This window comes from Salvelinus fontinalis, chromosome 13 (assembly GCF_029448725.1).
Source record: "Salvelinus fontinalis isolate EN_2023a chromosome 13, ASM2944872v1, whole genome shotgun sequence".
In the NCBI taxonomy this organism is placed as follows: domain Eukaryota; kingdom Metazoa; phylum Chordata; class Actinopteri; order Salmoniformes; family Salmonidae; genus Salvelinus; species Salvelinus fontinalis.
In genome coordinates, this window is record NC_074677.1 from 29,238,934 (window position 1) to 29,266,820 (window position 27,887).

Sequence of the window (27,887 nt, forward strand, 5' to 3'; positions counted from 1 at the left end):
TTGTTACATAATAAAGAGTTTGTGATTTACCGGGAGTTATATATACACACACAGTTTGCATACACTTAGGTTGGAGTCATTAATACTCGTTTTTTACCACTCCACAAATGTCTTATTAACAAACTATAGTTTTGGCAAGTCGGTTTGGATATCTACATTGTGCATGACACAAGTCATTTTTACAACAATTGTTTAGAGACAGATTATTTTACTGTATCACAATTCCAGTGGGACAGAAGTTTACATGTACTAAGTTGACTGTCCTATACACAGCTTGGAAAATTCCAGAAAAGGTAATGGCTTTAGAAGCTTCTGATAGTCTAATTAACATCATTTGAGTCAATTGGAGGTGTACCTGTGAATGTATTTCAAGGCTTACCTTCAAACTCAGTGCCTCTTTGCTTGACATCATGGGAAAATCAGCCAAGACCTCAGGAAAAAAATCGTAAACTTCCACAAGTCTGGTTCATCCTTGGGAGCAAATGCCAAATACCTGAAGGTACCACGTTCATCTGTACAAACAATAGTACGCAAGTATAAACACCATGGGACCATGCAGCCGTCACACTGCTCAGGAAGGAGACGTGTTCTGTCTCCTAGAGATTGACGTAATTTGGTTCTAAATGTGCAAATTAATCTCTGAATAACAGCAAAGGACCTTGTGAAAATGCTGAATGAAACAGGTACGAAATAATCTATATCCACAGTAAAACGAGTCATATATCGACATAACCTGAAAGGCCGTTCAGCAAGGAAAAAGCCACTGCTCCAAAACCGCCATTAAAAAGCCAAACTACGGTTTGCAACTGCACATGCGGACAAAGATTGTACTTTTTGGAGAAATGTTCTCTGGTCTGATGAAACAAAAAAAGAACTGTTGGCCATAATAACCATCTTTATGTTTGGAGGAAAAAGGGGGAGGCTTGCAAGCCGAAGACCACCATCCCAACCGTGAAGCACAGGGGTGGCAGCATCATGTTGTGGGGGTAATTTGCTGCAGGAGGGACTGGTGCACTTCACAAAATAGATGACATCATGAGGTAGGAAAATGTGGATATATTGAAGCAACATATCAAAACATCAGTCAGGAAGTTAAAGCTTGGTCGCAATTGGGTCTTCCAAATGGACAACCCCCAAGCATACTTCCAGAGTTGTGGCAAAATGGCTTAAGGACAACAAAGTCGAGGTATTGGAGTGGCCATCACAAAGCCATGACCTCAATCCTATAGAAAATGTGTGGGCAGAACTGAAAAAGTGTGTGCGAGCAAGGAGGCCTACAAACCTGACTACGTTACACCAGCTCTGTCAGGAGGAATGGGCCAAAATTCACCCAACTTATTGTGGGAAGCTTGTGGAAGGCTACCCAAAACGTTGGACCCAAGTTAAACAATTTAAAGGCAATGCTACCAAATACTAATTGAGTATGTAAACGTCTGACTCACTGGGAATGTGATGAAACAAATAATTATCTACTATTATTCTGACATTTCACATTCTTAAATTAAAGTGGTGATCCTAACTGACCTAAAACAGGACATTTTTACTTGGATTAAATGTCAGGAATTGTGAAAAACTGTTTAAATGTATTTGACTAAGGTGTATGAACTTCCGACTTTATATATATATATATATATAAACACACACACAGTGCAACTATTTTTATAGCTTATTTGCCATTAGTCAGCACCTCTAAATAAAATAATTTTCTCTGGGTGTGCGATAGCGCATGTTTTTTATTAAGAAGCCCATCTCACAAAATATAGGAAGCTAAGAGATGCTAGCAGGGTTTTATGTAGAGCTGGGAAAATAAATCGACACCGACCATACATTGATCGACACCGACCATACATTTCAGGCATTTTGCTAATATTGTTCATTACGATAAGTAGCCTATATTAGAAAATGTGAAGTTTGAAATGAAATAGTTTGCCAACATGGGTGATTGTTAATGGACCAATTGATGGCTACAACCATCAAACAAGTAGCAGTAGTTTAACGGATAGTAACAAACTGTGGTGCACATTAATGTTATAACTGTAAATAAACGTCCCTTTTTCAGGACCCTGTCTTCCAAAGATAATTCGTAAAAATCCAAATAACTTCACAGATCTTCATTGTAAAGGATTTAAACACTGTTTCCCATGCTTGTTCAATGAACCATAAACAATTAATGAACATGCACCTGTGGAACGGTCGTTAAGACACTAAAAGTTTACAGACGGTAGGCAATTAAGGTCACAGTTATGCAAATTAGGACACTAAATAGGCCTTTCTACTGACTTTGAAAAACACCAAAAGAAAGATGCCCAGGGTCCCTGCTCTTCTGCGTGAACGTGCCTTAGGCATGCTGCAGGGAGGCATGAGGACTGCAGATGTGGCCAGGGAAATAAATTGCAATTACTGTACTGTGTGGTCAGATTCGCGTTTATCGTTGAAGGAATGAGCGTTACACCGAGGCCTGTACTCTGGAGCGGGATTGATTTGGAGGTGCAGGGTCCGTCATGGTCTGGGGCGGTGTGTCACAGCATCATCGGACTGAGCTTGTTGTCATTGCAGGCAATCTCAACACTGTGCGTTACAGGGAAGACATCCTCCTCCCTCATGATGTACCCTTCCTGTCGGCTCATCCTGACATGACCCTCCAGCATGACAATTCCACCAGCCATACTGCTTGTCAGTGTTCTGCCATGGCCAGCGAAGAGCCCGGATCTCAGTCCCATCGAGCACGTCTGGGAACTGTTGGATCGTAGGGTGAGGGCTAGGGCCATTCCCCCCAGAAATGTCTGGGAACTTGCAGGTGCCTTGGTGGAAGAGTGGGGTAACATCTCACAGCAAGAACTGGCAAATCTGGTGCAGTCCATGAGGAGATGCAGCACTGCAGTACTTAATGCAGCTGGTGGCCACACCAGATACTGACTGTTACTTTTGATTTTGACACCACCCCTTTGTTCAGGGACACATTATTCAATTTCTGTTAGTCACATGTCTGTGAATCTTGTTCAGTTTATGTCTCAGTTGTTGAATCTTTGTATGTTCATACAAATATTTACACATGTTAAGTTTGCTGAAAATAAACGCAGTTGACAGAGGATGTTTCTTTTTTTGCTGAGTTAGAACATTAAGTTTATCGCTTCAATTCTAGCAATTTATTGAGATTTGGATTTTTGTACACATCGCCCAGCTCTAGTGTTTTGTAACAAGTGCATTCTCAATGAATGACTGTCAAAGGTCAGTCTACACCGAGTACATCAAACATTAGGGGCACCTTCCTAATATTGAGTTGCACCCCCCTTGCCCTCAGAACAGCCTCAATATGTCAGGCATGGACTCGACAAGGTGTCGAAAGCATTCCAAAGGAGTGGTGGCCCATGTTGACGCCAATGCTTCCCACAGTTGTGTCAAGTTGGCTGGATGTCCTTTGGGTGTTGGACCATTCTTGATACACATGGTAAACTTGAGCGTGAAAAAACACAGTAGTGTTGCAGTTCTTGACACTCAAACCGGTGTGTTCAAAGGCATTTAAATATTTTGTCTTGCCCATTCACACTGAATGGCACACACACACAATCCATGTCTCAACTGTCTCAATTTGCTCAAGGTTTAAAAATACTTATTTAACCCGTTTCCTCCCCTTCATCTACACTGATTGAATTGGATTTAACAAGTGACATCAATGAGGGATCACCTGGATGCACCTGGTCAGTCTCAAGGAAAGAGCAGTTCTATTCTTAATGTGTGGTATATTCAGTGTATTTTGATCGGCACATTGGCACTGACTCAATGCTGTTTCTGGCGCCCTCCTGTCCCATACATGTCCAATGATTGGAATGAGAGGCTCGTCCCGAAAGTCTGGCAAATCGCAAAGGAGCGTTACTACACCAGAAAGGTAAACCAGACATGTTGCCAAAGAGAGAAGCATCAGAGATAGACCTCAACACCAAGAGGGAGAAAGGGAGAGAAGAAATTAATAAAACAGAAGGAACTCACAACTTGCAGGATGGTGGGGTTGCAGCCAATGATGAAGGGCAGACTGCGGAAGCCCTTGATACGGTGGGCGATCCGTACAGGCAACTCCTTGTGCAGGTACTTGGCACTGCTCTAGAGACACAGGATGAAAGGGTGAGACGCACACAACGTGGACAATACAGTGCAAGACAAAGTGATCGCAATGACTAGGCTAATAAAGGAATCCCCTTGAATTTTGAACTTCACTACCAGTCAAACCGGTTTTACACCAGAGAAAAATCTGACATCTTCAGATATGACCCAGGTTATTTAAAGTAGTATAGTCTTATCTAGAGGTCGACTGAATAATCGGAATGGCCGTTTAATTAGGGCCAATTTCAAGTTTTCATAACAATCGGTAATCGTCATTTTTGGATGCCGATTATGACCAATTATATTGCAATCCATCTGTTACTCGAGTGCAAGCTGCAAGAAGCCATGGTAAATTGCTAGCTAGCACTAAACGCTGACAGACACAGCAAACCTTTTTGCCACAGCTCGCATTGATGTGCCATCCTGGATGAACTGCACTACCTGAGCCACTTGTGTGGGTTGTAGACTCCGTCTCATGCTACCACTAGAGTGAGAGCACCGCCAGCATTCAAAAGTGACCAAAACATCAGCCAGGAAGCATAGGAACTGAGAAGTGGTCTGTGGTCACCACCTGCAGAATCACTCCTTTTTTGGGGGTGTCTTGCTAATTGCCTATAATTTCCACCTTTTGTCTATTCCATTTGCACAACAGCATGTGAAATTTATTGTCAATCAGTGTTGCTTCCTAAGTGGACAGTTTGATTTCACAGAAGTGTGATTGACTTGGAGTTACATTGTGTTGTTTAAGTGTTCCCTTTATTTTTTTGAGCAGTGTATATATAAATAACATTTATTTAAAAAAATTAAAAACGTCCGATTAATCGGTATCGGCTTTTTTGGTCCCCCGATAATTGTTAGCGGCGTTGAAAAATCATATTCGGTCGACCTCTAGTCTTATCAAATTATATTTCCAGTGATAGAGTGCTACATGTAAACCTTCTCGCAAGATGACATTCGTAAAGCAGCATACGGTAAAAAGACAGATGTCGGACAAATTCTTTACTCTATAGACCACTTTAAAGTGTGTATGAAGATATATCACTTATCAAGTAATCTTCAAGGCAGTCATCAATCACGAAGACAAAGCATGTATTAGGCCTAATATGATGAGAAATAACCATAAAATATGCTACAATGACTGGACAGAGTGGTCAATTACCAGGATGTGGTGTCCATCTGGAGACTTCCCAGCGTAGAGCAAGGTGGCTGGTGTCAGTCGGACTGAGGCCTGCGGACAGAGGAGAAAAATAGTTTAAGAAATCCACTTAACCAGGCCTACAATACTAGTGGACACAAGCAGACAACTCTGTTGCGATTTCATTAGATACGATAACGGACACAATAACCCAATCTCCCAAGAACAATGAGTTTACCCAACAACATATTTTCTACATTTTGGCATGTGAAGTGCATGTGACTGTCAGCAACCAAATTTTTTACATTTTAGTCATTCAGCAGACGCTCTTATCCATAGGGACTTACAGTTAGTGCATTCATCTTAAGATAGCAATGAGGGAACAACCACATATCACAGGCATAGAAAGTACATTTTTCCCTCAATAACGTAGCTGTCAGTAAGTAGAGTCAGTGCAAGAATGGGGGGGGGGGGGGGTCAAGTGCAAGTTCTGGTTAAGTGTATGGGGGGAGGGTCGAGGTGAGATGGACTATTGTTTAAAAATACTGTTTGAAGAGGCAGGGTTTCAGATGTTTTGGGAAGATGGGCAGGGACTCTGCTGTCCTAGCTTCAGGGGCAAGTTGGTTCCACCGTCGGGGTGCCAGGACAGAGAATAGCTTGGACTGGGCTGAGCGGGAGATGCCCTCCCATAGGGGTGGGAGGGCCAAGAGACATGAGGTATGGCAGAACGGAGTGCTCAGGTTGGGGTGTAGGGTTTGAGCATAGGCTGATGGTAGTTCCTCTTACTGTTCCATTGGTAAGCACTATGGTCTTGTAGTGGATGTGAGCTTCAACTTTAACTGATTGCAGTGTGTTACTGAGAGAGAGAGAAACCCTTACCAAGTCACCTTCAGTATGATGGTAATCACAACTAATTACATCTAGGTGGTATTAAAAAAAAATTCTGAACAACATTTTTAATCACACATTAGGAATGTGACCAAAATAGCTTTTTACCACCTGAGAAACATTGCCATGGTGCGGCCGTTTCTCTCAGGCTGATACAGAGCGACTCATCCATGCTTTATTACTACTGTAATGCTCTCCTGTCTGGTCAACTCCAAAAACATACAGAATCCTGCAGCACGGGTACTGACCAAGACAAGGCAGAGATCACACATTATGCACTGGCTGCCTGTGAGTTTCAGAATTAATTGTAATATTCTTCTATTGGTTTTAAATCAATTCACAATTGTGCACCACAATACATGTACCCAGTAGGTCACTAAGGTCCTTTTATCTATCAGCCTCTGGAATAGCCTGCCAGAGAACCTGAAGGGGGCAGAAACTGTGGACATATTTATAAAAAATATATTTAAAAAAGAATAAAAAAGAGACCTTAAAAAGCAATATTTTTTATTTTTGCTCAAATTCAGTTTGTGTCATTCTTTAGTTTTTTTTATCATATGTTTGTTGTGTAGTAAATATGAGGTTCTCTTCTCATTTCCCCCCCCCCCCCCTGTAATGCACATACATTACATGTCTGAAATGTGCTGCATATATATATATAGCTTGTTTTTATTTTGATCTGTAGCATGACATTGGCTTATGCTACTTCTATCCTTTGTGAGGAGGCAGTGTCACTGGTTTAATAATGAGCTCCAACTAATGACCAAAATAGTTTGTAAACATGATTAAAAAAAAGTGGGCCCTGGGCAGCTGGTGCTAAATAATGTCTGGGACATGAATTACATAAGGATTTGTAATTGTTAGCACTATTTGAGTTAATAAAGGCCCTGCACATGTCCCACTACCTAGTCAAATAGGAATAAAAACTCTATGCATGTTGCTAGCTGCAGTCACACACAAATACAGCAGCCACATGACCATGTTACTGATTTTCTCAGTCGTTTCATGATCTGGTGAATGATAAACTGAAATATAAAATTATGTGGTAAACTCTTGAAAAAAAAAATGTGGGTACTGCCTAGTTCCCCTCTCGTTTACTAGTCCTATCATAGAATTTACTGTCTGCATTCCTGACTAATTTCTGTCGAGGTTCATTTACTGACCTTGGATTGACCCTTGTGTCTATACCCATGTTGTTCACTCCCACTAATCAAACGATACTAGCGAGGTAGTTAAATTAACAAATCTATATTTTAATAATACCTAAATTAGGCTGTAACGCAATCAAGTCTGGCACTTTTGCTGTTATTTCACATGGTGGTAGTTACAGTTGCTTGCTACTTTAGCTAGCAGAATATCAACCCCAAGGCCATGCACGAGTGTATACATACATACATACATACGTTACAAACGTTCTTACCAACGATTCTAGCTAACCATATGTGTTCTCATCAGCTACTGTAGCTAGCTAGTTACAGCGGTGCCATTTACGCTGGTTAGCTGAGCTAGCTAACGTAATCTAGCTAGCTCCTAAGGCCAGTGCTGCGGTTTAGTACTGCATGGGCAAGTTTGGTATACAGAATTTCCTTACCTTTTCTGCCGAGACATCGATTGCAGACTGGTTGTAAAACGACGTAACGGTTTTGGACCTCTCTCGTGCCAGTTCTGTATATCCCTGTATTGAAGATGTAGAACGAAATCTTTCGCTGTCTGTCGAGGTGGGGGTGATTGTTTTCGTGATGGGGGCAAGCAAAAGCCTGCTCACCCTCGGGCTCGTGATAGTACCACCACAGCCCAGCATCTCAAACGCAGTACCTGTCACTCTGCGACGCATTTTGAAAATCAATTAACAAGAACAGAGTCCTGCTTTGAGATTGTTTAAAATATTTACTGTCTCAACAGGCCATTATATTAGGTCACCCTTGCACAAAGACACGCTTACAGCCTCATGAAGAGTACAGAATGGTCTTTTTATGAAGAGATTGACCAGTCTGCAACAGTGTTAGTCAGAAGACGTGTTGGTTTAACCAATCGCAGAGACGAGAGGCGGGAATAGGGTATTTCCACTCCCACAATTTACTGGTAACGTTACTGAGGGAGCAGGAAGAGCACACAATGTTCTTTTCCATGTCAAAGGATGTTTATAAAACATGTTTATATATATATATACACTGCTCAAAAAAATAAAGGGAACACTAAAATAACACATCCTTGATCGGAATGAATGAAATATTCTTATTAAATACTTTTTTCTTTACATAGTTGAATGTGCTGACAACAAAATCACACAAAAATTATCAATGGAAATCAAATTTATCAACCCATGGACGTCTGGATTTGGAGTCACACTCAAAAGTAAAGTGGAAAACCACACTACAGGCTGATCCAACTTTGATGTAATGTCTTTAAAACAAGTCAAAATGAGTCTCAGTAGTGTGTGTGGCCTCCACGTGTCTGTATGACCTCCCTACAACGCCTGGGCATGCTCCTGATGAGGTGGCGGATGGTCTCCTGAGGGATCTCCTCCCAGACCTGGACTAAAGCATCCGCCAACTCCTGGACAGTCTGTGGTGCAACGTGGCGTTGGTGGATGGAGCGAGACATGATGTCCCAGATGTGCTCAATTGGATTCAGGTCTGGGGAACGGGCGGGCCAGTCCATAGCATCAATGCCTTCCTCTTGCAGGTACTGCTGACACACTCCAGCCACATGAGGTCTAGCATTGTCTTGCATTAGGAGGAACCCAGGGCCAACCGCACCAGCATATGGTCTCACAAGGGCTCTGAGGATCTCATCTTGGTACCTAATGGCAGTCAAGCTACCTCTGGCGAGCACATGGAGGGCTGTGCAGCCCCCCAAAGAAATGCCACCCCACACCATGACTGACCCACCGCCAAACCGGTTATGCTGGAGGATGTTGCAGGCAGCAGAACGTTCTCCACGGCATCTCCAGACTCTGTCACATGTGCTCATGTGCTCAGTGTGAACCTGCTTTCATCTGTGAAGAGCACAGGGCGCCAGTGCGCGAATTTGCCAATCTTGGTGTTCTCTGGCAAATGCCAAACGTCCTGCACGGTGTTGGGCTGTAAGCACAACCCCCACCTGTGGACGTCGGGCACTCATACCACCCTCATGGAGTCTGTTTCTGACCGTTTGAGCAGACACATGCACATTTGTGGCCTGCTGGAGGTCATTTTGCAGGGCTCTGGCAGTGCTCCTCCTTGCACAAAGGCGGAGGTAGCGGTCCTGCTGCTGGGTTGTTGCCTTCCTACGGCCTCCTCCACGTCTCCTGATGTACTGGCCTGTCTCCTGGTAGCGTCTCCATGCTCTGGACACTACGCTGACAGACACAGCAAACCTTCTTGCCACAGCTCGCATTGATGTGCCATCCTGGATGAGCTGCACTACCTGAGCCACTTGTGTGGGTTGTAGACTCCGTCTCATGCTACCACTAGAGTGAAAGCACCGCCAGCATTCAAAAGTGACCAAAACATCAGCCAGGAAGCATAGGAACTGAGAAGTGGTCTGTGGTCACCACCTGCAGAACCACTCCTTTATTGGGGGTGTCTTGCTAATTGCCTATAATTTCCACCTTTTGTCTATTCCATTTGCACAACAGCATGTGAAATGTATTGTCAAGTGGACAGTTTGATTTCACAGAAGTGTGATTGACTTGGAGTTACATTGTGTTGTTTAAGTGTTCCCTTTATTTTTTTGAGCAGTGTATATACAGAACTTATTTGGCATCGTCAAATCACATGCAAAGGATTATGCAACAAATTAAGTTAGTCACCAGTTGAGCAAAATAAAGAAAAAGAAAATGAGAGCCTCTACTCTGTTTCTCTCCATGTAATTTGTGTACCATGATGATATACATTGAATGAGGTCAATTGCTCAAACACCAGTGAACACATTTAGGTTTCCCCCTCGAATAGATACACTGAAATTACAAAAGTGTTGGCCTATGTATGTATACCAAGAATGGAGTTACAAGTGGGAAGGTGGTATTTACCACATACAAATAGGAAAAATTGAATTGACGGCCCTCTAACTGGTAATTACTTGTGGGAAACTCATCTATCATCTCTGCGCTCCGACATGCTGAACTCTGATGTCACATATTAAGGAAAAGACCTCATAACAGCAATTCCGGCAGTTAAATGTAATAAAACGTATAAAAAGCAATCTATTCATGTTTTTTTGAAAACTATAATTTATTTGCGAGCACAATAGTGTATGGTTGCCTCAGCTTGTTTTTGTTTTTTTACCATTTCTCAACGAATTCCAAGCATGTGTATGCATCCAATTTCACAACCGGCAACTACCACCTTCCCACTTGGTTATCAACGCAGCATTATGCTGGTTTTCACAAGCAGCTCAATCCTGATCTTGTGCCAAATTATTAGCAAAATATCTGATCTTATTGGTAAAAACTCCAATTAGTGGCAAAAGATCAGAATTGGGTTGCCTGTATAGCCGCATACAAAAACACACTACACAATTGAAATTTAGAACATCAATCCCATTTAATGTGGCAGATGTTCTTAATGTAACTCATATCCACCAACACTCAAAAAAGCCATAATAATCTGCATGTACAATCATGCATTGTGGTTGAAACAGTTCAAACACCCATTTGCTTTTTTCATACGTTTCCATGTCAGTGGATAAACTGATATTGTATGTATAATTTTGGGGAATAAAAAAAAAATAATAATAATAATTAAAAATTAAAAGAAAAAATCACATTAGACATAATCTAACTGAATAGTAAAAGTACAATTAGTAGTTATAAAAAAATTATGTAAAAATGCAAATACATCTGATCTGTACAGGCATCACACATGAATTTCAGTATATGTATATTCTTATTCATCTTCAGTACAATTAATATATTGTTCTTATCTTGCCATGAGGTAATCTCTGCATCAAAATAAACTACATCTAATAGATGCTGGCGAGGAGGGGAGTTAAAATTAGGGCTGGTACGTTTAAGCTGAGTGGTAAGGTGAGAAGTCAATAGTAGAGAGTGTGGTCAAACAAAAACCATAAAGGGGCCAAGTCCAAGCCAAAGCCAATTCCCAATAGCATTGAATAGCTTCCTTTCCTTACTGAACATCACTGCCTTGAAAGGACAGTCTTGATAGGTTGAAGTGATACTAGTAAAATCTACCCAGTATTTACACCCATCAGTGAACGTGAGAAAATATGTTTGGTCCTCAGGAAGACTCCGTTCTTATCCACACCACTACCATGTTCTTGTCGCTGAGGGCCACCAGGTATCTAAGCTCAGGGTCCATGGCCACACTGTTGATAGCGGGACCTTCCACTGGGCCCTGTCCTTTCCTCACAGGTAACGGCCATGCCAGGATCTGCAAAGCCCCAAACGGCTCATTAGTAGGTAATCTAGAAAACATTCGATGACACCCAGAATATAAATTTCAGTGAGAAATTATGACTTAAAACTGACCGGTTGTAGATTAGTGGGAAAGATGAAGGGTGCCATAGCAGAGCCTGTCAATTGTCCACCATGAGTGGCTCAGGGTTTCCGTTAGGAAAATATGGCACCGGACATTTGCCCGGGAGCACTTTAAATTTACCAGACATTTGTGAAATTTACCGGACCCATATGCATTGGGTGCGTAACCTGATTAGGGCATCCACCCATGGTTTTCAGAATGACAGAAATCCCATTTAGATTATGGCAGGGCTTCTCAAACGCCATCCTCAGCACCCCAAGAGATGCACATTTAGTTTTTTGCCCTAGCACTACACAGCAGATTCAAATAATCATCAAGCTTTGATCATTTGAATAAGCTGTGTAGTGTTAGGGCAAAAAACAAAACGTGCACGGCTTGGGGTCCCGAGGGCCGAGTTTGGGAAAGGCTGGATTATGGTAATCCTTATTAACAGAACACGCAAGTCGAGGATGGGTGCACTTTGAAGATGTTAGAATAACTGTCCACATTTACTTTTCATCAGCAAACATGACAAGTAACAGACAGCAAAATCACTAGCCTAAGTAAATCTACTATCCCCCATAGTAGAAAGGTTGACCTATTCTATTGGTCAGCTTGTCAAGAAAGAAAAAGCCAGTTCCAAAACAGATTGAGACAGTTGTGGGACGATAGATCCCAAATTCATACAACCAGTAGACCTAGGATACATAAAACAAACATTAAAAAGCAATGAGTCTAATGGAACAGATCAGAACATTGAGCTTAAAATGTTGATTAACTATTATTTCTTCACATTATAATAACAGCAACAAGGCAGTAGGTTATACGCGAATGTTTGTTCCATAATGCAATTCTCGGGAAAACAACGTTGTTAAAACGGCACAGCACATTCGAGTGGTTTCATGTGACAAGAAGAAAATATCCATTAGAAATTTAGAAAGAAGGAAGATCTAATATGCAACAACGACCATGGGTTGCTAATATGACTAGGATTGTGCCTTTGGCACAAGATGCCTCATGTAAAATGTACTATGTCCGTAAAATGTATATAGGTTCAGAACTTTTGTAAAACAGCACGGTTAAAAATATATGGCAAATAGAAATCAAACTGGATGGACATCAGAAAAAGATGAGGTTGAGAGTAGAGGGAGGACAGGACTAAAAACAAACAAAATATAACTATTGTAAAATAGATTGTGTCCGTAAAATGTATATAGTGTGTATAAGCTGGAAGTAGAAGCCAAAGTGTTGTTGTTCATTAGTTTATTCCAATTATAGGAGGGGTGGTAGGGTTAGTGGAAAAATAATAAAAGGAAAATATATATTTTTTAAGATATGTATATATACAGTACGAATCAAAAGTTTGGACTCATTCAAGGGTTTTTCTTTATTTTTACTGTTTTCTACATTGTAGAATAACAGTGAAGACATCGAAACTATGAAATAACACATATGGAATCATGGAGTAACCAAAAAAGTGTTAAACAAATATATTTTAATTTTATATTTGAGATTCTTCAAAGTAGCCACCCTTTGCCTTGACGATAGCTTTGCACACTCTTGGCATTCTCTCAACTAGTTTGAGGTAGTCACCTGGAATGCATTTCAATTAACACACCTGCCTTGTTAAAAGTTATTTTGTGGAATTTCTTTCCATCTTAATGCGTTTGAGCCAAACAGTTTTGTTGTGACAAGGTAGGGGGGTATATAGAAGATATCGCTATTTGGTAAAAGACCAAGTCCATATTATGGCAAGAATAGCTCAAATAAGCAAAGAGAAACGACAGTCCATCATTACTTTAAGACATGAAGGTCAGTCAATGCAGAACATTTCAAGAACTTTGAAAGTTTCTTAAAGTGCAGTCTATGATGAAACTGACTCTCATGAGGACCGCCACAGGAAAGGAAGACCCAGAGTTACCTCTGCTGTGAGGTATGAATGTGCGGACACCTTCATTAGAGTTAACTGCACCTCAGATTGCATCCCAAATAAATTATTCACAGAGCTCAAGTAACAGACATCTCAACATCAACTGTTCAGAGGAGACTGCATGAATCAGGCCTTCATGGTCGAATTTCTGCAAAGAAACCACTAAAGGATACAAATAAGAAGAGACTTGCTTGGGCCAAGAAACACGAGCAATGGACAGACCGGTGGAAATCTGTCCAAATGTGAGATTTGTGGTTCTAACCGCCGTATCTTTGTGAAACGCAGAGTAGGTGAACGGATGATCTCCACATATGTGGTTCCCACTGTGAAGCATGGAGGAAAAGGTGTGATGGTGCTTTGCTGGTGACACGGTCTGTGATTTGTTTAGAATTCAAGGCACACTTAACCAGCATGGCTACCACAGCATTCTGCAAGTGATACGACATCCCATTTGGTTTGCGCTTAGTGGGACTATCAATTGTTTTTCAGCAGGACAATAACCCAACACACCTCCAGGCTGTGCAAGGGCTATTTGACCAAGGAGAGTGATGGAGTGCTGCATTAGATGACCTGGCCTCCACAATCACCCGACCTCAACCCAATTGAGATGGGATGAGTTGGACCACAGAGGGATGAGTTGGGATGAGTTGGACCACAGAGTGAAGGAAAAGCAGCCAACAAGTGCTCAGCATTTGTAGGAACTCCTTCAAGACTGTTGGAAAAGCATTCCTAATGAAGCTGGTTGAGAGAATGCCAAGAGTGCGCAAAGCTGTCAAGGCAAGGGGTAGCTACGTTGAAGAATCTCAAATATAAAATATATTTGGATTTGTTTAACACTTTTTGGGGTACTACATAATTCCATATGTTACTTCATAGTGTTGATGTCTTCACTATTATTCTACAATGTAGAAAGTAGTAAAAATAAAGAAAAACCCTTGAATGAGTAGGTGTGTCCAAACTTTTGACTGGTACTGTATATACAACAAATATATGGGGGATAGAAAATGATGCAGACAATTACATTGATGGAAGCTACAATCAATCTGCAATATTAAAGCTGATCTACCACCCAAAAAATTAAAAGAAATATAAATAAAAGGTTTGTGCCTTTGGCTACTAGACAATGAAAGAAAGTTGATAAAACAATTGCCTCCACAGATATGGTCTGACTTTGGCTAGGCTATTTTGAAGCAAGGTAAGACATGCCTCATAATATCTATTGAAACCTTCAGGTTTTAAACAATTAAATATGTTTTCAAAATGCATATTGCCTCCATCTTATTGCAAGGTGGTGTGTGACCCTGATGAAGCGTGCTTTCCGTTGCCTATGCATTTGGTATTTGAGATGCTGTAGCATCAGCTCTACAGACATTTTCTGCTCAAAGGCTCTCTGTATGCTGTATACGAGATAAATAATATACATCAGGAATATACTGTACACACGTGACAATTTAATTTCACTAAATTATGCAAATTAACATACAGACCAATAAGCATGACCAGGATTTTTTTTTGCCATCGACTGGTAATTCCATCAATTAATAGGCTAAAAAGCATTATTATTCCACAGGGATTTTTTCTTCTTCTCCCGGACAATTGACTGGTTGACAGAAACCCTGGAGTGGCTCAATATTTGGTTCAATACAACTCAAGTTAGATGGTGACCATCTTTCCCATTCATTTAAGATTGAGACATATAGCTGGATCTACACAACAGATGGCTAGGACATGGATAATTACCTTGGGTAACCTGTACCCCCCACAATGACTCGGTACCGGTACCCCTTGTATATAGCCTCGGTATTGTCATTTTGTGTTACTTTTTACTTTAGTTTATTTAGAAAATATCTTCTTAACTATATCATGAACTGCATTGTTGGTTAAAGGCTTTTATGTAAGCATTTCACAGTAAGGTCTACACCTGTTGTATTCGTCGCTTGTGACAAATAAACATTGATTTGATTCATCTCAACAGTAGACCACATTTAAGGTCTGAAAACTTCTGTAAAATATTATTTTGGAGTAAACTATAATTTTAATAAGTCGTTTCACTAATAAGTACCTCTGTGGCAGGAATTGCTTTGCCACTCCTAAAGTTGGCCTTGAGGAGGTCTGTTACATGGTACATCCACAGTCTCCCTCTTTCGTCACCACACACCACGTAGCCTTTGCCTAGGAAAGAAGAACATACGCTCTCATTCACATTAAACTGTTTTATACAATAATGGTTTTGATGAAAACAATTTTTCTATATTCTTTCTTAGTCAACGGGTTCGATCAATGCCATTTACACAGTATGGTCTTGACTGAAAGAGTGGATGTGGAACATGCTATGACATGCTGTGTTGTGACATGTTGCCGTGTTGTTGTGACTCACTGGGGCAGGTGTTGAGGGACAGGTAGGGGATGTCCGTGCTGGACCACTGCAGCTCCGCCAGGATCACAGCACATACCTCCTTCTTCTTCTTATTATTATTGGGCCGCTGGGCTCGCGTGTCCTTCCAGCTCCACAGGTAGATCGAGCCCTGCATGTGGCTCTTAGAGGCTGAGAGGGATAGAAAAGATGTGGACAAAGTGAGGAGGAGGAAAGGGAAAAAGGGAAAGGAGAGACGTGGAGAGAAACAAGAAGGGGAGGGATGATTTCCAGGGTTAGCGCTTGTAAATGGACAGGCTCATGCTAGATTTATTCAAATTACATCAAACCCAATATCCCCTTCTAGGGATCTATAAAGTTGATTGAATCCCAGTCAAGTCAAATAAAATCTGCCTAAGTCCTAAAAGACAATCTAATAACAGGGCCAGTGTCAGATCAAAACAGGAGCAGTTGACTCACCGACGACATCGTTTGTGAGGAATCCCAAGCCATCGATGGTGTGGTAGTCATGGTCCTTGTCCTTCTTATACACAGGGAATGTGATCTCCATCTCCTCAGACCTGTAGAGGGAAAAGAAGACCGTGAGTTGACGCTCAGGCAGCAGTCCAACTTTCAATGTCTCTCCACGCAGGCACACACAGACAAAGACAAACAAACTACGGATCATCACCTTTTCTTGGGGTCTTTGTTGAGCTGGATGTTGTAGCTGTGGAGCCCCCCCTCACAGGCAGCAATGAGGTGTGTGTCTGGGGTGGCAGGGGGTAGGCAGAAGTGCAGGGGTGTGGAGGTGGTCTCCAACACCAACAGCTGACTGTTGGGCCATAAAATGTGTTAACACCAGGGCAGAGACATCAGACATCAAATACTCTGAGCATAATGACACGAACAAGTGTCCACTTCGTTACCATTGTGATACATTTCGACTCAATACTTGCGAACCAAATTAATTTGCCCACAATATCAACAAAAAACTGATATAAAGCACTGTCAGAGTAAACTCACGTGACTTTGAAATTGTAGTAGCTGTCCACTCCGCCAATGTCCCACATTAATATATTTTTATCGTACGACCCAGCTGGGGGAAAAAAGAGAAAGTTTGAACGAGGGAGCATACATACAACATATCACATTACATCACACTCATTTAGCATATGGACCTCATTTGGACTTCAGGTCCAGAGTAAAGTACCACCTCAGTACGTGCAGTTTGGCACCTTGTGACCCTTCTATTGGAGTATGGAACCTACAACCATGATGTTATGCTCCAACCAACTAAGCTTATGAGACAACAAAATAAAATACAATGAACAAAAATATAAACAACATGTAAAGTGTTGGTCCCATGTTTCATGAGCTGAAATAAAAGATCCCAGAAATGTTCGATACGCACAAAAAGCGTATTTCTCTGATTTGTTTACATCCCTGTTGCGAAGCATTTCTCCTTTGCCAAATTAATCCAGCCACCTGACAGGTTTGGCATGTCAAGAAGCATATTAAAAAGTATGGTCATTACACAGGTGCACCTTGTGCGGGGGACAATAAAAGGCCATTCTAAAATGTGCAGTTTTGTCACACAACCCAATGCCACAGATGTCTCAAGTTTGAAGGAGCGTGCAATTGGCATGCTGACTGCTGGAATGTCCACCACAGCTGTTAACAGAGAATTTAATGTTCATTACTTTACCATAAGCCGCCTCCAACTATCTTTCATAGATTTTGGCAGTACGTCCAACCGGCCTCACAACTGCAGACCACGTGTAACCATGCCAGCCCAGGACCTTCACATCCGGTTACTTCAACTGTGGGATTGTCTGAGACCACCCAGAAACCATCTCAGGGAAGCTCATCTACATGCTAGTCGTCCTCACCAGGATCAAATGCTGACTTTCAATTGCCACTGGCACGCTGGAGAAGTGCTCTTCACGGATGAATCCTGGTTTCAACTGTACCAGACAGACGGCAGAGTGTATGGCACTGTGCTGTTTGCTGATGTCAACGTTGTGAACAGAGTGGGGTTATGATCCAGGCAGGCATAAGCTACGGACAACAAACACAATTGAATTTTATCGATCCTGAGGCCCATTAACGTGCCATTAATCCTCTGCTATCAGCTAACGTTTCAACATGATAATGCACGCCCCATGTCACAAGGATCTGTACACAATTCCTGGAAGCTGAACATTTCCAGGTTCTTCCATGGCCTGCATACCCAGCAGACATGTAACCCATTGCAAATGTTTGGGATGCTGTGGATCGACATGTACAACAGCGTGTTCCAGTTTCCGCCAATATCCAGCATCTTCACACAGTCATTGAAGAGGAGTGGAATAACATTCCACAGGACACAATCAACAGCCTGATCAACTCTATGTGAAGGAGATGTGTCGCACTGCATGAGGAAAATGGTGGTCACACCAGATACTGACTGGTTTTCTGATCCACGCCCTTACACTTTATTTTTCTTTTTTTTAAAAGGTATCTGTGATCAACAGATGCAAATCTGTATTCCCAGACATGTGACATCAAAGATTAGGGCCTAATGAATTAATTTCAATTGACTGATTTCCTTATATGAACTGTAACTCAATCAAATCTTTGAAATTGTTGCATATTTTTGATCAGTGTAGAAGATAAACAGGAAGTGGCCACTCACTGAAGAGCAAGTTGCCCTGGCGGGGACTGAAGCAGAGGATGGAGAGGGCTTTGCGGCTTGCTCTGAACTCTCCGTACGCCATGTTGGCTCTGGGGTGAAGCAGTTTCACCAAGCCTCGCTTCCCCCCTGCCGCTAAGATACTGCAGGGCCGCATGCCAACGTTGCCCTTCCGTGACATCAGCACAGTTGACCATGCCAGAGAGAAGAACTCCTGAGGGGTGGAATCATAAATTAACATTTTAATCCCCATTAATTCACCATAATTTTGTTTTCTAACATGGAATGTGCATGATAAACAAGAACATGGTGGGATAAAGTATGATGTTTTCTACCAAGCTAAATGGCCCTATCAGGAAAAATGGTACATGCACAGAAGCAGGACTGACCTCACCAGGGACCTTATACTTCTTCATAACCAGTCCCGTCTCAGAGTCAATCAGGCACACAGACTCTCCTCCACACGTTGCCACAATACGGGTCGCACCTTTCACATCATCAACATGACAGGGAGAAGAACACAGGGTTTGCTAGAGCAGATTATTTTTAACACTGTTTCTGTGGAGCTTATCATGATTGCATGTTACTCCAACTTATACTCTCAATTTGCTTATAACCACCCCCCTCCAAAACACATTCAGACAGTCGTGAAGAGGGCATAACAAAGCCTATTCCCCCACAGAAGACTGAAAAGATTTGGCATGGGTCCTCAGAAGGTTCTACAACTGCACCATCGAGAGCATCCTGACGGGTTGCATCACTGCCTGGTATGGCAACTGCTCAGCCTCCAACCTCAAGGCACTACAGAGGGTAGTGCGTACGGCCCAATACATCACTGGGGCCAAGCTTCCTGCCTTCCAGGACCTCTATACCAGGCGGTGTCAGAGGAAGGCCCTAAAAATTGTCAAAGACTCCAGCCACCCTAGTCATAGACTGTTCTCTCTGCTGCCACACAGGAAGCGGTACCGGAGGGCCAAGTCTAGGTCCAAAATGTTTCTTAACAGCTTCTACCCCCAAGCCATAAGACTCCTGAACAGCTAATCAAATGGCTACCCAGATGATTTGGCTAGTCACTTTAATAACTCCACCTACATGTACATATTATTACCTAAATCAACTAACCGGTGCCCCCACACATTGACTCTATACCGGTACCCCCTGTATATAGCCTCGCTTGTTATTTTACTGCTGCTGTTTAATAATTTGTTACTTTTATTTTCTTTTTTTTTTTTACTTATCCATTTTTCACTTCATACTTTTTTCCCCTTCACTTCTTAAAGCATTGTTGGTTAAGGGCTTGTAAGTAATCATTTCACTGTAAGGTCTACACCTGTTGTATTCGGCACATGTGAAAAATAAAAATTGATTTGATTTGAGACCCCATTGAAGGACAGGACAGTACTCACCTCCATTGTAGTCTAGCGGGGGCTGGAAGGAACAGGCCCACAGCTGGGTGCTAAAGTCATCAGGGCTGTCCCGTTTACTGTGACACTGCAGGACGTGAAGAGGCTGCAGACTCACTGACTCCTGTAATGAATGCTAGGGGAGATGGAGGAGAGGATAAGGGGGGTAGAGTGGACATGGTGGGGGATGTATTAATTTTTTATTTTTTTTATTATTTCACCTTTATTTAACCAGGTAGGCTAGTTGAGAACAAGTTCTCATTTGCAACTGCGACCTGGCCAAGATAAAGCATAGCAGTGTGAACAGACAACAACAGAGTTACACATGGAGTAAACAATAAACAAGTCAATAACATGGTAGAAAAAAGAGAATCTATATACAATGTGTGCAAAAGGCATGAGGTAGGCAATAAATCGAGTAATTACAATTTAGCAGATTAACACTGGAGTGATAAATCATCAGATGATCATGTGCAAGAAAAGATACTGGTGTGCAAAAGAGCAAAAAAGTAAATAAATAAAAGCAGTATGGGGGGTGAGGTAGGTAAATTGGATGGGTAGTTTACAGATGGACTATGTACAGCTGCAGCGATCGGTTAGCTGCTCGGATAGCAGATTTTTAAAGTTCAGGGAGATAAAAGTCTCCAACTTCAGAGATTTTTGCAATTCGTTCCAGTCGCAGGCAGCAGAGAACTGGAAGGAAAGGCGTCCAAATTAGGTTTTGGCTTTAGGGATGATCATTGAGATACACCTGCTGGAGCGCGTGCTACGGGTGGGTGTAGCCATCGTGACCAGTGAACTGAGATAAGGCGGCACTTTACCTAGCATAGCCTTGTAGATGACCTGGAGCCAGTGGGTCTGACGACGAACGTGTAGCGAGGGCCAGCCGACTAGGGCATACAGGTCGCAGTGGTGGGTCGTATAAGGTGCTTTAGTAACAAAACGGATGGCACTGTGATGGACTGCATCCAGTTTGCTGAGTAGAGTATTGGAAGCTATTTTGTAGATGACATCGCCGAAGTCGAGGATCGGTAGGATAGTCAGTTTTACTAGGGTAAGTTTGGCGGCGTGAGTGAAGGAGGCTTTGTTGCGGAATAGAAAGCCGACTCTAGATTTGATTTTGGATTGGAGATGTTTGATATGAGTCTGGAAGGAGAGTTTGCAGTCTAGCCAGACACCTAGGTACTTATAGATGTCCACATATTCTAGGTCGGAACCGTCCAGGGTGGTGATGCTAGTCGGGCGTGCGGGTGCAGGCAGCGAACGGTTGAAAAGCATGCATTTGGTTTTACTAGCGTTTAAGAGCAGTTGGAGGCCACGGAAGGAGTGTTGTATGGCATTGAAGCTCGTTTGGAGGTTAGATAGCACAGTGTCCAAGGAAGGGCCGGAAGTGTACAGAATGGTGTCGTCTGCATAGAGGTGGATCAGGGAATCGCCCGCAGCAAGAGCAACATCATTGATGTATACAGAGAAAAGAGTCGTCCCGAGAATTGAACCCTGTGGTACCCCCATAGAGACTGCCAGAGGACCGGACAACATGCCCTCCGATTTGACACACTGAACTCTGTCTGCAAAGTAGTTGGTGAACCAGGCAAGGCAGTCATTAGAAAAACCGAGGCTACTGAGTCTGCCGATAAGAATATGGTGATTGACAGAGTCGAAAGCCTTGGCCAGGTCGATGAAGATGGCTGCACAGTAATGTCTTTTATCGATGGCGGTTATGACATCGTTTAGTACCTTGAGCGTGGCTGAGGTGCACCCGTGACCGGCTCGGAAACCGGATTGCACAGCGGAGAAGGTACGGTGGGATTCGAGATGGTCAGTGATCTGTTTGTTGGCTTGGCTTTCGAAGACCTTAGATAGGCAGGGCAGGATGGATATAGGTCTGTAACAGTTTGGGTCCAGGGTGTCTCCCCCTTTGAAGAGGGGGATGACCGCGGCAGCTTTCCAATCCTTGGGGATCTCAGATGATACGAAGGAGAGGTTGAACAGGCTGGTAATAGGGGGTGCGACAATGGCGGCGGACAGTTTCAGAAATAGGGGGTCCAGATTGTCAAGCCCAGCTGATTTGTATGGGTCCAGGTTTTCCAGCTCTTTCAGAACATCTGCTATCTGGATATGGGTAAAGGAGAAGCTGGGGAGGCTTGGGCGAGTAGCAGCGGGGGGGGGGGGGGGGGGAGGGGCTGTTGGCCAAGGTTGGAGTCGCCAGGAGGAAGGCATGGCCAGCCATTGAGAAATGTTTGTTGAAGTTTTCGATTATCATGGACTTATCAGTGGTGACCGTGTTACCTAGCCTCAGTGAAGTGGACAGCTGGGAGGAGGTGCTCTTGTTTTCCATGGACTTTACAGTATCCCAGAACTTTTTGGAGTTAGAGCTACAGGATGCAAATTTCTGCTTGAAAAAACTGGCCTTTGCTTTCCTGACTGACTGCGTGTATTGGTTCCTGACTTCCCTGAACAGTTGCATATCGCGGGGGCTCTTCGATGCTATTGCAGTTCGCCACAGGATGTTTTTGTGCTGGTCGAGGGCAGTCAGGTCTGGAGTGAACCAAGGGCTATATCTGTTCTTGGTTCTGCATTTTTTGAACGGAGCATGCTTGTCTAATATGGTGAGGAAGTAACTTTTAAAGAATGACCAGGCATCCTCAACTGACGAGATGAGGTCAATATCCTTCCAGGGTACCCGGGCCAGGTCGATTAGAAAGGCCTGCTCGCAGAAGTGTTTTAGGGAGCGTTTGACAGTGATGAGGGGTGGTCGTTTGGCCGCGGACCCGTGGCGGATACAGGCAATGAGGCAGTGATCGCTGAGATCTTGATTGAAGACAGCAGAGGTGTATTTGGAGGGCAAGTTGGTCAGGATAATGTCTATTAGGGTGCCCATGTTTACGGATTTAGGGTTGTACCTGGTGGGTTCCTTGATGATTTGTGTGAGATTGAGGGCATCAAGCTTAGATTGTAGGACTGCCGGGGTGTTAAGCATATCCCAGTTTAGGTCACCTAACAGAACAAACTCTGAAGCTAGATGGGGAGCGATCAATTCACAGATGGTGTCCAGGGCACAGCTGGGAGCTGAGGGGGGTCGGTAGCAGGCGGCAACAGTGAGAGACTTATTTCTGGAGAGATTAATTTTTAAAATTAGAAGTTCGAACTGTTTGGGCATAGACCTGGAAAGTATGACAGAACTTTGCAGGCTATCTCTGCAGTAGATTGCAACTCCTCCCCCTTTGGCAGTTCTATCTTGACGGAAAGTGTTATAGTTGGGTATGGAAATCTCAGAATTTTTGGTGGCCTTCCTAAGCCAGGATTCGGACACGGCGAGGACATCAGGGTTGGCAGAGTGTGCTAAAGCGGTGAGTAAGGCAAACTTAGGGAGGAGGCTTCTGATGTTGACATGCATGAGGCCAAGGCTTTTTCGATCACAGAAGTCAACAAATGAGGGTGACTGGGGACATGCAGGGCCTGGGTTTACCTCCACATCACCCGAGGAACAGAGGAGTAGTAGGATGAGGGTGCGGCTAAAGGCTATCAAAACTGGTCGCCTAGAGCGTTGGGGACAAGGAATAAAAGGAGCAGATTTATGGGCGTGGTAGAATAGATTCTGGGCATAATGTGCAGACCAGGGTATGGTTGGGCACGGGTACAGCGGAGGCAAGCCCAGGCACTGGGTGATGATAAGAGAGGTTGTATCTCTGGACAGGCTGGTCTCAATGGGTGAGGTCACCGCATGTGTGGGGGGTGGGACAAAGGAGGTATCAGAGAGTGGAACTACGGGGTCCATTGCAAACCAAAACAATGATAACTAGCCTGAACAACAGTATGCAAGGCATATTGATATTTGAGGGAGACATGCAATAAGGCGTAAAGTGATTGCAGGTCTTGATTGGGAGAGCTAGCTAAAACAACAGGTGATATAACAGCAGCTAGTCAGCTAACACAGCAACAGTAGGTAAAAATGGCGACGGCTAGGCAGAGAGGGTCGGATTAACTACACACAGATCCTGAGTTAAAGCACAGAGCCGACAGATAAAACACAAATAAACGGAATGGAGTACCGTGAATTAATGGACAGTCAAGCAGGCATCAGCTATGTAGCCAAGTGATCATAGTGTCCAGGGGGCAGCCGTAGATGGAGCAGTGAGGCCTCCACTAAACTAGCCCGCGGCGTTTAAAGTTAGTAGCCCGGGGGGAGGTCTGCTCAGACGGAGGGGGTCTGCTCAGACGGAGGCCGGTTGAGGGCACAGCGGATGGGCTATTCGTCTGCAGACCAGACGTGGTCGTGTCGACAGAGAATCCAAGCCGGATGGCGATGGCGAAAGAGAGGTTGTCTGTTCAGATAGCAGCCGATATGCTCAAGACAGCTAACGATTAGCGTGCCGCAGTTAGCATATGGGCCTTCAGGTTACGTCGCGATGGAGGGGCCAGTTGAATAACTCCCTCGGGCAGATAACGTCGGTATCCCAGTCGTGAAGGCCCGGTGGGGCTCCGCATCGGCAGTAAACGGGTCCGGATAGGTGATTGTAGCCCAGGAGTGGCTGATGGAACTCTTCAGCTGGCTAGCTCCGGGATAATTGGTGTTTGCTCCGGAATTGATGTTAGCCAATAGTCACTCGTATAGCAGCTGGTTAGCTGCAAGATCCAGGTGTAAATGTCCAGAGCTTGCGGTAAAAATCCGGGGATATGGAGAGAAAAAAGGTCTGGTATGCTCTGGTCTGAGTCGCGTTGTACAAAACTGGCAATAGTTTTCCGAGCTAAAGGATAGCTGATGAGCGCTAGCTGTGGTTAGCTGAACTACTAACGTTAGCTTGTGAGCTGGCTAACTTCTGGCTAGCTTCTGTTGTTGATTTCGGATACGAGGTGAATAATACCTTTGAGGAAAAAAAACAGATCCGCACCACATTTGGTGAGGTGGGTTGCAGGAGAGTGTTTTGAAGTTGAGTTTTTAAGAAGAAAAAAAATATATATATAAAAAGAAATGCGAAGAAAAATATATAAAATATATATACACGGGACAGGACGAGGACAAAGGACATCTGACTGCTACGCCATCTTGGATTCATGTGTGAGTTCCTGTGTTAATCAATGAAAAGCTAATGGCCACATGATGAGCAACCATCAAGTCTCCAGCTAAAGTCACACCGTATCTTTATTGAGCGTAGTACTAGTATGTGCAATACCAAAAACAAACCAAGACTAGAAAATCATACCTGAGACTTGGTGCAGATTACTTTCCCAGGCGTCTCTTTGACCTCTGTGGACCGCTGTTGCCTGGCAGACTTGTGAGTCCGTTTGGCCAGTGGCATGTCTTCTTTGGACTGATGTTGCTTCTCTCTCAGGCCGTTCCTGGGGGTCACCAGGAGTTTGGACTTACCCCTAGTGGGGGTGGCTGGGATCTGTGCTGCCTTATGGGTCCTTGTCGTGGTGCTGATGGGCCGTTCTGCCTTATGAGGGATGCTTTGCAGACGGCTTGACATGTGTGGGCTGTCCTCGGCTTGAACACTTGCTCTGGCTATTTTCTGAGGGTTTAGGGTTACGTCGCATTCGACAGCTGAGGCGGAACGCTTCCTCTTGGCTAGGAAAGGAAACCTCTGAAAACATGGGGAAAATCTATCTTATCATAAAGGAAAGGTACACAATTAATCTAAAAGTTTTGTTAAAGATTGGTCCATAAACGTGATCTATTTACCATCTATTACAAATATTTATGATCCAAACACAGCATTTGGAACATGACCTGCTTAAATAATAACAACCCTTTGAACATAAACTCTATGAAAATAATTCAGAGCCGGATGCTTATAGCAATGAGTATTGAATCCTTACAAAGTTCTCCTTTGTATCAGCAGGCTCCTCTGTATCTCTGTACTCTTTATTTTGCTCGGTCAAAGAGCGAAGGTGCTCTTTAGCTATCATCTCCACCTAGAAACCAATGAAACAATGTCAGAAACCAGTGAGAGAATATACATGGTTCCAGTTGTACTCCGATAAAATAAAATCATTGTCCTTATAAGGAAAAGAGAAATGTAATAAGCAGTTAACATTTACATTTAAGTCATTTAGCAGACGCTCTTATCCAGAGCGACTTACAAATTGGGTTAAAACCTACCCTCCATTTTGTGTAGTCAGTCATAGAGCCGGGGCCATATTTCACCTTATGACGCACCGCATTGACAAAATCCCTCTCCACAATGGCTAGTTTCTCTGCTGTTCGGCAGTCAGGGAGTGAAAAGCTGGTCTCCCACAGCGTTAACACCTAGAAACCAAAGAATTCAACAGAATTGGTCACTACTTTGTAGCAAATTATGCATAACAGTGCTTGTTTGATGAACGGCACAAACGGTTATTAGGTAATTACTATTTTTATCAGTTAATTTCTAGAGAGAATAGCAGGTAAATGGCAAACTATAATAAAGCGCAAAATGTTTTGGAATGAATTTGAACACAGTGGCTCATACCCTCTTCCTGAGGTTCTCACTGTTGACATAGCGTATGTGGTTGGCTGTAGTGCTGATATCCTTCCCATTGTAAAACCTCAACTTGGGCAGGAGGATCATCAGCTTGTAGTTGTCACTGACCTGCGAGACACAAGCATTAGCAATGCGTTCCAATGGGCAGTCATTGTTTGTAAAATGGAGATATATGAGAATGACTGACAAATAGCATACTGAAAAGGTGACAGAAATTGGTAACCCAGAGGGTAAACAAAGAAAGAGCTTGAGAGTTACAACTCTATGAGAGAAAAACATCATACATTAACAATGACTGAAGGCAGAATTAAAGGAGAAACAAACAGAGCAGTGGATCCTCACAGTGATGTAGAGGTTGTCCTCCATCCTGAGATCCTCCAGGGTGGTCAGTGTGTCCAGAGTGGTGACATCTTCCATCTCATTGTTGGTCAGGTCCAGAGAGCATAGGGAGGGCAGGAAGAGCCCGGAGGGCATCTCCTTAAGTCTATTCCCAGACAGGTCCAACTGTTCCAGACAGCGAAGGCGAGAAAGCAGGGGGACAGGCAGGTCACTGCTCTTCAGACCGAGCTTGGAGAGACTTTATGGGGAAGCACTGGGTCAGTACTAGCAACACCAGATAAAATGGTAAAATAGACATGCTTGGCCTACATAACAATTTCTCTAACAAGGTATTCAAGTAGTTCTGCTCTTCCTCAAAAACTGTTCCCATTGGATTGAGACAAAATACATATCCATTAAAACAGACTTAACATGGTCTTCAGACATACATTATGCTGTGACAAAGCCATTCTCCACTCCTAGTTTGATAACATTCCCAAGTCTACAGAGGAACCAGCCTTTACTTACTTTACTGTCTTTACTTGTTCCAGTTTGGTGTTTTTTGGAGTGCATTTCTCCAGCAGTAATTTCTCTGTTATTTTCCCCATGGCTAGTCTGTACAAGCAAAGAGTAAAAGTAAGCAGTGTTCAGCTAGTTTGGCCATATATACATTTATACGTATGTATGGTCGCAGACAGCTAGGGGCGTGACTATCATCTGCAGTAGGTGATCGAAACTTGAACGTGAGAAACCCCACGATGAGTAGAACGATAATGTGGAAGTTCGAGCAACATAGATTTGCATCACTGTTTAACGTCTGTACTTTGCAAAGACAATTAGGTGTGACAAAATTGACAAAGTTCGCGCATCCATTAACTGTTGATTACGTGTTTATTTTGTTACAACTAACTCGTGTGAAACTGGTCACAATACTATCGAAAACGATAGCTGCCAGTATTTACGCTCATTCTACGTTGCCACTCAAACTCATTGATATTCAAATAATGTCAGGAATTGCGGTTATAACTATAATTATGCTTTAATTATGACTAAAGCAGTTAATTCAACTAGATTACTTATATTTAGTAGTATTAAACTATACGTACCAGAACACAGTAGAACCTCTGTAACTTTCCCTCGAAATAAATGACAAGGCAGTCACATGGGC

At 43.1% G+C, this 27,887-nt stretch overlaps 2 protein-coding genes across 2 annotated transcripts in view; both read right to left on the minus strand.

Annotated features, from left to right (window-relative positions):
• The window catches only part of bckdk (branched chain ketoacid dehydrogenase kinase), a 47,449-nt gene extending 39,319 nt beyond the window's left edge, over window positions 1-8,130 (minus strand). Inside the window, exons 1-3 of the mRNA XM_055942312.1 lie at window positions 7,713-8,130; window positions 5,258-5,326; window positions 3,988-4,098 (exon numbers count right to left, since the gene is read on the minus strand). Of these exons, the coding sequence (XP_055798287.1) occupies window positions 3,988-4,098; window positions 5,258-5,326; window positions 7,713-7,955 (423 nt within the window). The 5' untranslated portion in view covers window positions 7,956-8,130. The remainder of the gene's footprint in view (window positions 1-3,987; window positions 4,099-5,257; window positions 5,327-7,712) is intronic.
• Window positions 8,131-10,622: 2,492 nt separating this feature from the next.
• lrwd1 (leucine-rich repeats and WD repeat domain containing 1) lies at window positions 10,623-27,885 on the minus strand. The gene is made up of 16 exons (XM_055942318.1): window positions 27,826-27,885; window positions 27,248-27,334; window positions 26,744-26,978; window positions 26,390-26,509; window positions 26,041-26,187; window positions 25,758-25,853; window positions 25,142-25,522; window positions 19,941-20,073; window positions 18,924-19,021; window positions 18,538-18,748; window positions 16,887-16,959; window positions 16,555-16,695; window positions 16,344-16,444; window positions 15,888-16,055; window positions 15,573-15,682; window positions 10,623-11,493 (listed from the first exon to the last, which is right to left on the minus strand). The coding sequence occupies exons 2-16, from the start codon at window positions 27,325-27,327 to the stop codon at window positions 11,341-11,343; spliced, it is 2,247 nt and encodes a 748-aa protein (XP_055798293.1). The 5' UTR covers window positions 27,328-27,334; window positions 27,826-27,885; the 3' UTR covers window positions 10,623-11,340.
• Window positions 27,886-27,887: the final 2 nt, after the last annotated feature.